The sequence below is a fragment of the Panicum hallii genome, chromosome 9, assembly GCF_002211085.1.
Source record: "Panicum hallii strain FIL2 chromosome 9, PHallii_v3.1, whole genome shotgun sequence".
Taxonomy (NCBI): Eukaryota; Viridiplantae; Streptophyta; class Magnoliopsida; order Poales; family Poaceae; genus Panicum; species Panicum hallii.
The window spans coordinates 4,865,667-4,878,455 of NC_038050.1; the positions used below are offsets into that span (position 1 = coordinate 4,865,667).

General features: G+C 45.5%; 2 protein-coding genes across 3 annotated transcripts; one reads left to right on the plus strand and one right to left on the minus strand.

Annotated features, from left to right (window-relative positions):
* Nucleotides 1-2,014: 2,014 nt before the first annotated feature.
* Nucleotides 2,015-8,848, plus strand: LOC112877008 (MADS-box transcription factor 14). Of its 2 annotated transcripts, none has more exons than XM_025941205.1 (8): nt 2,015-2,576; nt 6,159-6,237; nt 7,478-7,542; nt 7,629-7,728; nt 7,837-7,878; nt 8,039-8,080; nt 8,200-8,318; nt 8,425-8,848. In XM_025941205.1, exons 1-8 carry the CDS (start codon nt 2,392-2,394, stop codon nt 8,525-8,527), a joined length of 735 nt encoding a protein of 244 aa, XP_025796990.1. In that variant the 5' UTR covers nt 2,015-2,391; the 3' UTR covers nt 8,528-8,848. The 2 variants fall into 2 exon arrangements, with proteins under 2 accessions (XP_025796990.1, XP_025796989.1); XM_025941204.1 differs by having other exon boundaries at nt 2,017-2,576; nt 8,422-8,848.
* A 194-nt stretch (nt 8,849-9,042) lies between these two features.
* Nucleotides 9,043-12,249, minus strand: LOC112877002. Its single transcript, XM_025941194.1, has 5 exons — nt 11,901-12,249; nt 10,464-11,785; nt 10,090-10,203; nt 9,854-9,985; nt 9,043-9,535 (listed from the first exon to the last, which is right to left on the minus strand). Exons 2-5 carry the CDS (start codon nt 11,694-11,696, stop codon nt 9,398-9,400), a joined length of 1,617 nt encoding a protein of 538 aa, XP_025796979.1. The 5' UTR covers nt 11,697-11,785; nt 11,901-12,249; the 3' UTR covers nt 9,043-9,397.
* Nucleotides 12,250-12,789: the final 540 nt, after the last annotated feature.

A 12,789-nucleotide genomic window follows, 5' to 3' on the forward strand; every position in this document is an offset into this window, starting at 1 on the left:
TGTGGCGCCGGGACGGGGCATGACGGTCGTGCCGTACTTATCGGCGCACGCCCGCCCCCGACCAACGAAGCACGACGCATAGGGATGAGACGAGACGGCCATTCCACAACGCAGAACTTGGACGGTGGTCCCCCGAGGGCGCCGACTAACAAGGTTGGTAGCCCCGACTGACAGAATAGACGATCCCGACCGGCGGGGCTGGGGACTTTCACTCTCTCTCTCTCTGTACCTTACTTTTCTCCTCTTAGTTCCTTGTAAAAGAGGTCTCCCTTGGACTATAAAAGGGAGAGGCTTCCACGTAGGAAATGAGGGACAAATCATCGCATCCTACTCGAAAGCTTGTAACTCCCCCAAACTCTCTCGAGCACCCGACCTCAAGCAATACAACCGACTGATCCCCGACTTGACGTAGGGCATTTTATCTGAACCGGTATAAATCTTGAGTCATCGTGTGCTAAGTCACATCTGATCACGACGCGCGATACGCACTTCGAGTAGGTTTAGCTGCCGGTCATTTCCGGAACCGACAGGACGCATATGCACTCAACATATATAATTTTAACCATTAATATCAACTTGAATGTTTCAGCTTATCTTCTGAAAATGGTGTGCATAAATTTTTCTGCCATAGTAATTTCAAAATATTGCACATTCGCTATGTTTTGAATGTATTTTGTATATTAATCCAAAATCAAAGTAATATCTCGGTGATACTGTCACTGTCTAAAACGGCAGTCATTTGAAGACCGGAGGGAGCATGTGCTTGCTTGACCGACGACACGCGCTTAATAATATCTAAGGCTTTATCTAACGTGTCTTCAAGTACCATAGATACATATATATACATACATATTTAGCCTGGCAGGACCAGGCCAGGAGCATGTGTGCACGTTACTACACGGCGGTTACAGGTACACCGAGTACGTTCACAAATGGAATCCAAGGACCACGCTTGAACGCCCTATGCTATCAATCAATGGACAGACACGATGCTACAGAGCAATAAATATGGCTACGTAGTAGCATCGCCAACACTAGTAACCTGTGGTGCTACACTACTCCTAGATACTCCCCCAATTTCGCTACAACTACCGCCCTGCATCCCCTTTTTTTTCCCTGAAATAAGCACGAGCAAAAGTGGCAAAAATACCCCATGCTGTTGCAGGTGCAGGCGTGCAGGTGCGTTCCTGCGCTCACCTCGATCGTTCAGAGTCACAGTCACCCGGCCGACCCGAGTCACCAAACCCCAAGTCCTCAACCACCGCACACCCAGATTGACCCAGCTCACTCACCTCGGTCGGTGGCCTCGCCGTCGCCAATCACCGTCCTCCGGCGTGCGTTGCCTGGCCGAGCGCCACTGTTGCTGCAGACCTCGCTGTAGCTAGCTAGCTAGGGTCGCTGCGAGCCCGTACGGTCCCGTCGTGGCCGTGGCCTGGCCGCGGACGCCCGGACCGGCCCAAAAACGGGCGGCCCCCTCGCTACAAAAGCCCGCCCCACCGCGCTGTCCTCTCATCCTCCCCGCTGGACCGCACCGAGCATGCCGAGCCAGGCGGCGCCCGCGGCGGCGGCAACGCCGACCCGTTGCTCCCCTTCCCGTTTTGCCCAAACATTTCGTCCCGGACGACCAATCAACCCCCTGCTGCTTTCGTCACGTGCACGGAGAAAAAGCAATTAAAAACGATTAAACTACCAGCTTATTGCAAATACCTTTCAACCATGCCGGTCATTTATGATTTTTTTATTTGGCAACCAGGAGGAGATTACTAGCAAATCGACTGGATCGTGCGGACAAAAACAACCTGGATACAAAATCAAAACAGCAGAAGAGAAGGAGCGAAGATCCGTTCCCCCCCCCCCCCCAAAAAAAAAGACGAGGATTTTCTCGTCATCAATAGGCGCCCGACCTGGCGGGGAAGAGGCCGTTTCGACCGTACGAGGAGGAGACACATCACCCCGCGGGTGGCGGGCCCCGGCGGCGGGGCCGGCCGGTCCGGACACGGGGGGCTCGGCCAATGGCAGTTCGACAGCGGCCGGCACGAAACCATCCCGGTTTCGCGATACCGCCCTCCTCCCCGCCGATCCGTCGCGCGGCAGCGCCGCTTTAAATCCGCCACGCCCGGCGCCTCCCTCCTCCTCCTCCCCGTCCCAGCCGGTCCCCCCGCCTGCCTCTCCCTCCGCCACCGCTGCTGTGACGTCATGCGCTCGCCGGCGCTGCCGCCTACCATCCACAATCAGCCGCAGCCGTAGGCTTATATCCAGCCAATCAGCCCTCGTAGGTGGGTAGTTTTATAGCTGCTGCCGTCGTTGTCGTCTCGGCTGAGGCGACGTGAGGATTGGTTAGAGAGGGAACTAGGATTTGGTTGGGAGGAGGAGGCGGCGGCGGCGGCGGCGATGGGGCGCGGGAAGGTGCAGCTGAAGCGGATCGAGAACAAGATCAACCGCCAGGTGACCTTCTCCAAGCGCCGCGCGGGGCTGCTCAAGAAGGCGCACGAGATCTCCGTGCTCTGCGACGCGGAGGTCGCGCTCATCATCTTCTCCACCAAGGGGAAGCTCTACGAGTACGCCACCGATTCATGGTACGCGCTTCGCTGACTCCGCCGCTTACGTTTCAACGGAGCCCGTTCCCTGAGCTTGACTGCTCCATTTCCGAGCTGTTTGAACTTTGAATTGCGGTGTTCGGTTATCATCTGTCTGAATTTTGATGAGAATTTTCGGTGCTCGGGGTGATCTAGATGAATTTTAGCGTCACTCATGCGCTATATATGAGGTAATTTTATGTTCGGCTTTCGCTTGGGATGGCGTTCGTACTGCTCTATTTGGGGAAATTTTTGTTGCCATATGCTGCATGTGTTAATTGCTTGACTGAGTTGACTCTTACAAAGCTTAGTACCAGAAGGGGAAGGATACTATGCTATATTCAGCTCGTACTCTTAATTTGTATATGTACGTACATCCTTGCCATGCTGGGATGATTTTGGGGATTAGATGGTGGATTATGGTTTATGTAATTTGGATTTTGCTCATACAGGTACCATTAAATCATTAGTTCCTAGCCACATGTGCTACCTCGTTTGTCTGCTTGCATTCTACTCCTTTGCATTTTCACCGCTTAGTTGGGCCGTGATTATGAAGCTTCCCTTATCGGGAAAAAAGTTTGGTCGTGATTATTTCTTTATTCTTCTATCCTTTTACTTGTACCCTTTCCCCCTGATTAGGGCTTCATACATGGAGTACACGGCTTCATACATGGAGTTTTGCTCAGTGCTACAAGCATCTAAGCTAGCTTGTCTCTCACTCTCTTGACTGATGATCGATGATGCTGAGCCTAACGCCTCCAGTAGGGCATGCTGTATCTCAAGCCCCAATCAACATAAACTTTAGTTTGCGTACGTGTAGACTCTCTTTATTTGACACTGTTATGATACATGCATGCTACTGGGAGTTGCCTTGATTTTCGTCAAGCAAGAATAGATAGGCACAGTAACGTGGACCCACCCTCTTCAGTACTTACTATTGCAGCTATTAGCTCATCTTGGCTTCTATTACCATCTGATTTCTGAGTTTATATTTCAGAACAATTAGTGGATGTGACTGGTTTCTAAATAGATCCCATATCATTCACTATAGCTGCTTAAGCTGATGTGAATTTCTTCTCGTTTTCCCCTTTTGTTTCATCATTGTTCCTTTTGCCATCAGTATATCATGCCCTGACGACCCATCCACGTCTGTGGATAGGCAAAATCTTGTTAGTTAGGAGTTATGCATTTTTCAGGTTCATAGTTCTTATTGATTAAAGTTGTGCTTACTGTCCCATACCGTTCTTAATTTTTTTTGTCCCAGAACTATGCTAATTAGTGGGCTCAACATTTATGCGAGTAAACACATACTCTCTTGTGCATCAAAATAGCTATGTCCGTTCTCCCTCTTCACTTCTCCACTTTCTTGTCCCCACAAAAAGTCATTAACTCCAATGGCAGTAGTTTGTGGTGTGTATCCTCCAAGAACCATTCATTTGGATATAACCAAAGTGTCTTCCTCTGCAAGCTCATTCTGCAGTTGAATTGAGTTAGAACAAATGAGGTTAGATGGAGGGGACACATGCAAGTCTCGGGCGAAAGGGAAGGCTACGTTTCAATTTCAAGACCTGAAGTGTGGGACGGAAAGACTGTTAACTTGACCCAACTGAACTTCATTCATCATCATTAACTCTCTGTAAAAAAGAAGCATAGGTGGCCTGGTGGTGCAATATATATGTTTCTCAGACCAAGAATTTTTTTGTTGATGCGTTATGGGTTCTTACATGAGCAACCTGTGGGATGCTTGAATGGAACCTAAGACTTAAGATATGATACTGAGTACTGCATGAGTAAGGCTGAATAGGAGAATATATCCATTCAAGTGTGGCACTCGTCTATTGCAGTTCTCTCAAGCTTCTGTAACCTACAGTGAGCAGGCTTCCATGCATACATTCTGCAAAAACACATGCAAGACATAAACACGATCACTTTGTTAACTAATCGGAACTTGCATTAGTGACCTGAATTGCTGCTAGAATTTAAAAAATACAGGTGTTTCACCTTTCAATTTGGTGAAGTTGTATCTGAGAATCTGCTCCTTAGGCAATATGCATGGATTCCTAGCGCATATAGATGACGGAATAGTAGCCTTCTCTACCAGAGAATATTTAACTTGCAACAATTTCAGTTTCTAAACATTCCTCACATGCCTATATTGATTTTCTCCCCTTCTTTTTCCAACGTATATTGACACTTTTCATACTTGTAAAATTGCAAATAGTTGCAGTTTGAATTGAAAAATCAACCAGATTAGATTCTGAAATGCATGTTATATGAATCTCGATCAATATCACATGTGCAATTTTGTTTCCTGATTGTGATTGTGTACCAATGCATGCTTTACAGAAGGTAGAACATTCCCGCATAGCACTTATTAGCACGACTGCCATATATGTATGGGGTCACCCTGCTGTGGACTTCATTGATCTTAATTTTCAGTTACAGTTTTATTTCCTTGTTTAATTAAGAGACAAGGTTCTATGAGGTTCCCTCCAACTTGGACTTACAGCCCACTTTCTTGAAGTAGAGCTCCAAAAGCTCTTGGTTTTATTTTAGCAGCTTTTATTTAAGATATTTTCTTCCGGAGCACCTATGATGGTTACAAATTGCAAATTATCCTTCCCTTTCAGTAAACTTCTAGAAATTAACTTTTATATAAAAATGTAAAAGATTATGCTTGATATGCTCCATGATTTGACAAAATTCAGTAAAACAAATTCTTACAGTCGAGAAATCATGAACTGCAAAATCACACACATTTATCTGTTTGCTTTATGGATTAATTTAACAAAATATTATTAAAACACAAGTTCCTAAAGATAATTTTATAGTAATACCCTTGTAAATATTTTACAGAATATTATCTTCAGTTGTTATGCAAGTGTTTTGTAAATTAACTGATGGAGGATAAGAGAAACTTTCATATACCATGATGTTTTAAATTTAGTAAGCTTATATGTGATTTGCTAGATATTCATATACTTCATTATGAGTATTTATACATTTCTCCATGGAAATTAAGTTGCTGCAAAAACAAATAGAGTTTTGAAGCACTAAAGAAAATATACAGGGATCGTTCGTTGCAGTATACTTTCTATGTTTGGAGAGATTAAGTTTCAACTTTTGGACCAAGGTTCCAATATAATGCAGTTAACAACGTCCACAACTTTATTTTGGTTTTCTTTAATTTACTTCATATATGTTGCTGTCTTCTGTAACTGTTGTTCTTGAGGTTGCTGGTAGTGCAAGTAGCTGGGATGTCAAAATCTGACCCCATTTTGTGTCCTGCTTCTAATTTGGTTTGTTAACCAGTTGAAACCAGGTGTTTTTACATCCTTGTAGAAAAAGGGAGAATGTTTAGGTAGTGTATATCTGTATGAAATTGTAGTGTATAAACTATTACATTATGAATTTATGATTGAAGTCTTATAGGACATAGAGGTGCCATGACAATTGATTACATTACTGAATACACACTCCTCCCATTCTTTATCATACAGATTGGTGTGCATATTGTTCAATCATTCATGTTTACATTTATTTACTTCCAGTGATAAGATATCATTTCCACCCTTTTCACAGTATGGACAAAATTCTTGAACGGTATGAACGCTACTCCTATGCAGAAAAGGTTCTCATTTCAGCAGAATCTGAAACTCAGGTACTACTTCAGTCATTTGTCTTTATTTGACTCATTACTATAGGTTTTTAGCTTTTGTTCATAAGAAATATCATTCAGTTATTGTCAAGTTGGTCCAAAATTATGGTCTTTCATGTTGAACTAGTTGTACTGAATAAACATGTTGGTCTTGTCTTCAACTCTTGATAGGACCTGCTGCTTTATTACTTCTTTTGCCAAATAATTAATCTTAGCTACGAGCAGTAAAACTGCTTTTCCCTTGCATAGATTTTTTTATACGAAGAGAATATCCCAAATAGTTAGTATACCTTTGATGCAGTAAATATGAATGTTATAAATCAGATAGACTCGAAGGCTAAATCCACTTAAACCTATCAGAGCACATTGTGGCATAACAGACTATATTGGGCAGTCCAAGGAATGCCTTAGTTTTATTTTGTGATCATATGATAATATCTGTCAGGTGCTAGCAATTTAATGTTTCGCAAAAGCAGGGATTGTAGGCTCAATATGCACATGTCAAACAGTTGTGATTGATTGCTATATTGGGAAGGAGACAGACAGATACGAACAGACACAGTGGAACTGACTATAATTAGTTCCATCATTCTGTTCGCTTTTCAACAGAATTTACTTTGATTCGTTTATATATTTGGTGGAAGTGGCAGTCACAAGACAAGCATCAGTACTGACATACTGTTATACTTTTGACAGTTGTAAGAATACATAGGCATAAAAAATTACAAGAAAGCCTTGATTATTTGGGATATTCTCTTCGTATAAAAAAAATCTCTTTATTGTATACTAACTCAGATGTGTTTTCAGGAGCTGTTTTGGTGTGACATTAGTATGATCAAGTCGCACATATTGTTATCGAGGCTTAGCATATATAGAGCCTAACAAGTACCCATATGTTAATAACTTAATATGTTATACCATGTTTATAGGACAGGCTCTGGAAGAAGAAGAAACACTAAATTCAACCATATGTTGTCAACCATTTTTTCACCATTTACTTATGATTATCCTAATGCAAACTCCATGGATATTTGTCATATTTGTGACTATAGATGGTCCAGTGTCCTAGTTATGAACAGTAATAAAATTGATTTTAAACTAATAGAATAAAATTTTACACAACACATAGCAGTCCTTGGTTCAGTTAGTTATACTCTTTAACTGTGACATACTGAATTTGTAATATTCCTTTTTCATGATGTCCACCCATATTAAATAATGCAAATTTTCTTTACTTGTGTAGGGCAACTGGTGCCACGAATATAGAAAGCTAAAGGCGAAGGTTGAGACGATACAGAAATGTCAAAAGTAATTCGTAGTGATTTAAGTCGCAGCAAGTTAATTAAACTACTCACGGTGGGAAAATAATATGAGCCAATTTGTCTGCCCTACAGGCACCTCATGGGAGAGGATCTTGAAACTCTGAATCTCAAGGAGCTTCAGCAACTAGAGCAGCAGCTAGAGAGTTCACTGAAACATATCAGATCCAGAAAGGTAGTGTAACCATATATACTACACTGCAGTGAGTTACTTATGTGGTGCCTACATGGCGACAATCCTGTGCTCGAAAAGCTGAAAACTACGTATTCGTTGCATGTGCAGAGCCAGCTTATGATGGAGTCAATTTCAGAGCTTCAGCGGAAGGTAAATTGTCGAGTTTGCGTGTTAGACTTATGATTTCTTTAGCTGTCCATCAGATGGACATGGTTTGTAGCAAGCCATGTGAATGTTGTGAATGCACTGTAACATCCACGCGAATATTTCTGGTCCCGTGCTGCGCTGACTGCTGGCACTCGCTCCGCAGGAGAAGTCGCTGCAGGAGGAGAACAAGGTTCTGCAGAAGAAGGTAGGCATAGGCTATGGCTGCCGACTGCTCCACCCGTTGCCTCGTCCATGCTCCAGCTCTTCCACTGTTTTCCCATGAAGCAAGTTAAATTGACAGAAAGCATTGCTCCTTCCCTGCAGCTCGCAGAGAAGCAGAAAGCCCAGCGGCAGCAAGCGCAATGGGACCAGACTCAACAACAAACCAGCTCGTCTTCCTCGTCCTTCATGATGAGAGAAGCTCCCCCAGCAACAAATATCAGGTAGATCACATCACACTCCGATCCCAAATACGCGCGATGCGTTACTGACCATTTGAGGAAGCAAGTGACAAAAGAATACCGCCCGTTTGTCTGGTTTGTGCAGCAGCTACCCTGTGGCAGCAGGCGGGAGGGTGGAGGGGCCAGCAGCGCAGCCGCCGCAGGCTCGCATTGGGCTGCCACCGTGGATGCTTAGCCACATCAGCAGCTGAACTGAAGGCTTTCCTCTCGCCCGTCTCGGTGTGCAAGCCCAAAATTCAGCAACGCAACGGTAGCATGCTCACCCGGCTGCCCCGCTGCTCCACCTGATCCATTATTATCGTCGATCTTGTCGTGATCGCCAGCAGCAGCAGCAGGGGTTTACCATAATTTGAGCAGCATATAAGTACCAATAATTTACCCATGTAATATATAATATGCGCAGCATGAATGTCGAATATCCCATTTGGCCATTTTCCGCGCGGTTTGTCAATTGAGTCATGTACGAGTCACATAATTGTGCATTCACAAGACACCTGTGCCTCATTCAGTCATTCCTACCTGTAGGCCTTGATTCCGTTATGTATCATCCTCTGCCATTCTATACAGTAGATCCTTGTGGTTGTTCCAAGGTACAGAGCAAAGATGCAGCTGCTGTAACATAAATAAAGGAAACGAAATGCATCTAATTGTGATATTCTGATGTGCCCTCTAAAATGCAGGTACCTGAAAACATATTCAACAGAGCTGAACAACCAAAGCACAACGCCACGGTTTTGTCAGATAAATTATGAAAGATGGTCTGCAAGAGAATGATCTTTCTGCTATCGCTCCTGTACAACCAATTCCCGATCCCAACAAAAGAAAAGAGTTTACCATCCCAGGTCACGGCTAACAAGAATCCCTACCACTTCAAGGAAAGAAAAAGGTCACATTTAACGAATTCTAAAGCCCTAGTTGCTTCTAAGGACGACGATAAATATCTTCTGAACTCTGGGTCTTTGACCTGCATGTGAGATTTCTGCTTCCGAAAGGAGGATGTGGTGACTAACACGCGCACAAAAATGAGATGTTTTGTGCGATTTGGGTATTGGAATATGCTATTAGGAGAACCGCGGCAGCTTCTCCTTAAGGCGTGAAATGAACTTGAATGTCTCCTCTGCTTTGACCTGTTGATAAATATCATTTCTTGATACCCTATCTGGATGGAATTTCAGAAGTGCTTGCTTATAGGCTTTAACCTGAAAAAAGAATTAGTAGTCTCATCAAGTTAACTATTATAGATATTCCTAATTCTCTATGGCCACAGCAGAAAGCATATGGGACAGTCTGAAGGAATTTTCATGTGTTTCTAGGCATACATACATCTGCCTGCAACTGCAGAAGCTAGCCTTAGCTGAGAACAGTGGGTTTTTACCCTTTTAAGGTCAACCAAGGGACAAGGACCAACAGTGTTTGCACTAGGCAAAACGTGCAAAATCAATACAACAACAAAGAAGCTAGCAGCAAATAAAATTTTTACCACCAGCAAGCTATTGTATCCATAAGACAGGGCATACCTCACCACCTTCAACAGGGATGCCTAGAGCACGCAATATTGAAGTCATATCCCAATGTCTCCTTTCCATATCTTCAAGTTCCTTTCTCACTACACCCCGATACTGCTCCTTTAGCTGTATCGCTTCTTCATTCTGCAGGAAGCAAGAAAATTTAATGTCATATAATGGCACAAAAGCTATGACAATAAACAAAGAACTCTGCCAGCGTCATATTGTAGACTGGTGCCACAGGAGACCTTTCTCTGTGATTCACGGACTTCTTGCAATCTTTGCTTTTGTCTCTTCTCCATGTCAAGCAACCGTTGAGCTTCAGCTTTCTTTCTCTTTCGCAATTTCTTTGCTTCCTCAGCCTGCAAAAATGTTCCAACAAAGAGCCATCACGAGTCATGTCACAAATCCAAACATGCCATTAGCCTGCTAGCTATTTTGATTTTTGATCATTACTTCTTTTTGCAAAAAGATTTTAAAACTAGGCGAGGAAAAAAAGCAGGGCTCCTGCCTCAAGTAAAATCACATTGAACTGAGAATGCTAGATTTTATGTTCCCAAATCTATGCATGTCATCACATAGTATAGTTTAGCATTAATTCATAGTGGCAAAAATACTGTACCTGTATTTGTAATTGCCGCTGTCTGGATGCCCACTCCTCCTCTGCTGCCCGTTTGAACTCAATAGATTCTTTGTGTTTTTCACGATCACCAATCAAGGAAGCATCTTGAACCGAAGCAAATTGTGCAGAATACGTATCTGTGTTATTGTAAGCTTCCAGTGGTGACTGGTCCTTTTGTGAATATGCACCTCCAGGTATTTTCTCATCAATCTTTTCAGGAGTACTGACAGACATTGGAGGACTTCCATCTTTCGAATCTGCTGAGCAGCTTCCCCGACACACCCTATTTGCAGAGACAAAATTTTGGACGAAAGTTTCATCCGGGCAAGGGGATTCAAACCCTTCTGAAGTTTTTTCAGGAACAACCCCTTCTTCTCCATTCGAACATTCCTTGACATTTGGCGGTGAAGCAGGGCCACGGTCATCCTTTGTGCCCCCATTATTATTTTGCACACCTCCCTTACAAGCATATTCTGAAGGGACATCCTTGGCACCGCTATTTCTATAAGAGCCACGGCCATCATTCGCTCCTCTGGTACTACTTTGAGGATGTTTAAGGCCTTCCTTTGTACCACTAGTATTACTTTGTGAGTCATCCTTCCATGCAGCACTAAAAATAGTCTCATCTAGATTGCATCCCACACCAAAGAGACCCTCCGACCACGCAAATGATGCGAATGCAGTAGTCCTACCATCCTCACGCTCATGGACACCATGAGGCATCTTCTTCCTTGAAGCAGCCGTCTCCCACATCTCACGGGCAGTCCCAGCCGTGTCGTCCAGAATCTCGCAATCCGAGCTGCCGCCATGATCGGTTGCAGAGTCCCACCCATCAGACAAATCGCTCTCGGAGCTGTCTGATGTGCTGTCCAACCCGTATCTGTTCCCCGGAGAACCTCGCCCTGGTGTCATCGATGCTGGCGACCCAGACTGCGCACGGGATGTGCTGGCGCCTGCTTTCTCCCATCCAGTGCCCCCATCCACGTCTTCATCGTCATCTATGTTGATCACATTACCAGACACGCCGATCCCTTTCCTGGCCCGACACCTAGGCGCCGCTGCCGCTGCACCATCAATTATGAAAACCTCCCCGTCTGAGGAGTCGTCGCCGTCGTCCTCCTCATCGATGACCACCACGGTGCAAGGCGCGGGCTTCGGCGCGGGGCACCTCCGCGCCGACGACCGGGTGGGCCCCTGGTAGGGGCTGAAGCTGCTGGACCGCCCCCACGACATGGCTCGCCCGCCCACGAGACGATCGCCGCGGCAGGCCGGGGGCTAGCGCATCCCGAGACCCGCGACAAACCCCGGGTTCCGCGTCGATCCTGCGGGGGTTACGCAGATTCAATCAGACACGACCGCGGTCAATGCGAAATCGGGAACCCTAATCCGCAAGAAATGGGCGGGGCCGCCGGCAGGACATAGATGGGGGCAACATACCGTGGTAGCTGCGCCGCCGGCGAGACTTCGGGGGGAATTGAATCTGGGACCGTCGACCCCGAGCCGAACCTCCCCGCCGCCTGCTCGATTTGGGAAAGAGGGAGGAGGGGATTGGGCTCGGAGACGGAGTCGGTTGGTGTGGCCCTGTGGGCGCGGACGCGAGGCAGGGGGGCGGCGGCGGGGAGGAAGGGGATCGATCGATCGGGCACCGGCCGCGCCGGATGAAATCTACAAGCCCTTCGTTTTCGGATTTGGACTTTGGATGGAGCCGTTTCAGTTTGGAAAAGCGGCGGGGTGGGACTGTGGGAGGCGGAGACCGCGGGTGCACGGGGGGTGGGAGCAGGGGGAGGGGAAAAGTTGCCAGAGCCACGAGCCGACGAGGCGAAGCCAATCACGCTTCTTCCGGAATTTTCCCTGCTCCGCGCGGTCGTTTTCGCGTGAAGAAGGGTGGCGTGCGCCCGCTGGGCCGCGGAGCACGGGCGCGTGTGAGGCGGACGCCGGATGAGCTGGGCTGCGAAGGTGATACGACGAGTTCCACAGCAAGTTGAGCGCGAATAACTCACAACCTACCTACGGTAGTACGTTCTATTTTGTTTCTCAAAAAAAAACTACGGTAGTACGGTGTTCTTTAAAAACCCTCGCTCATAATGTATATAACTTTTTTATGGGACACCAAATTATTATCTAAGGAAAAGCTACAGCTAAAGATATAGTTTGGTATCTGTTCTAATAGTTTGGTGATAAATGACTCCTCAACAGTGTCCGAGGACACTATTAAGTATTCCCGGGTACAAATTATAGATTGTTTTGATTTTTCTGGATGGAGGGGGTAATACTGTTATATTAGTGTTTCGTGAACCAACGCTGAGTTAAGCATTCGGAACCTTTT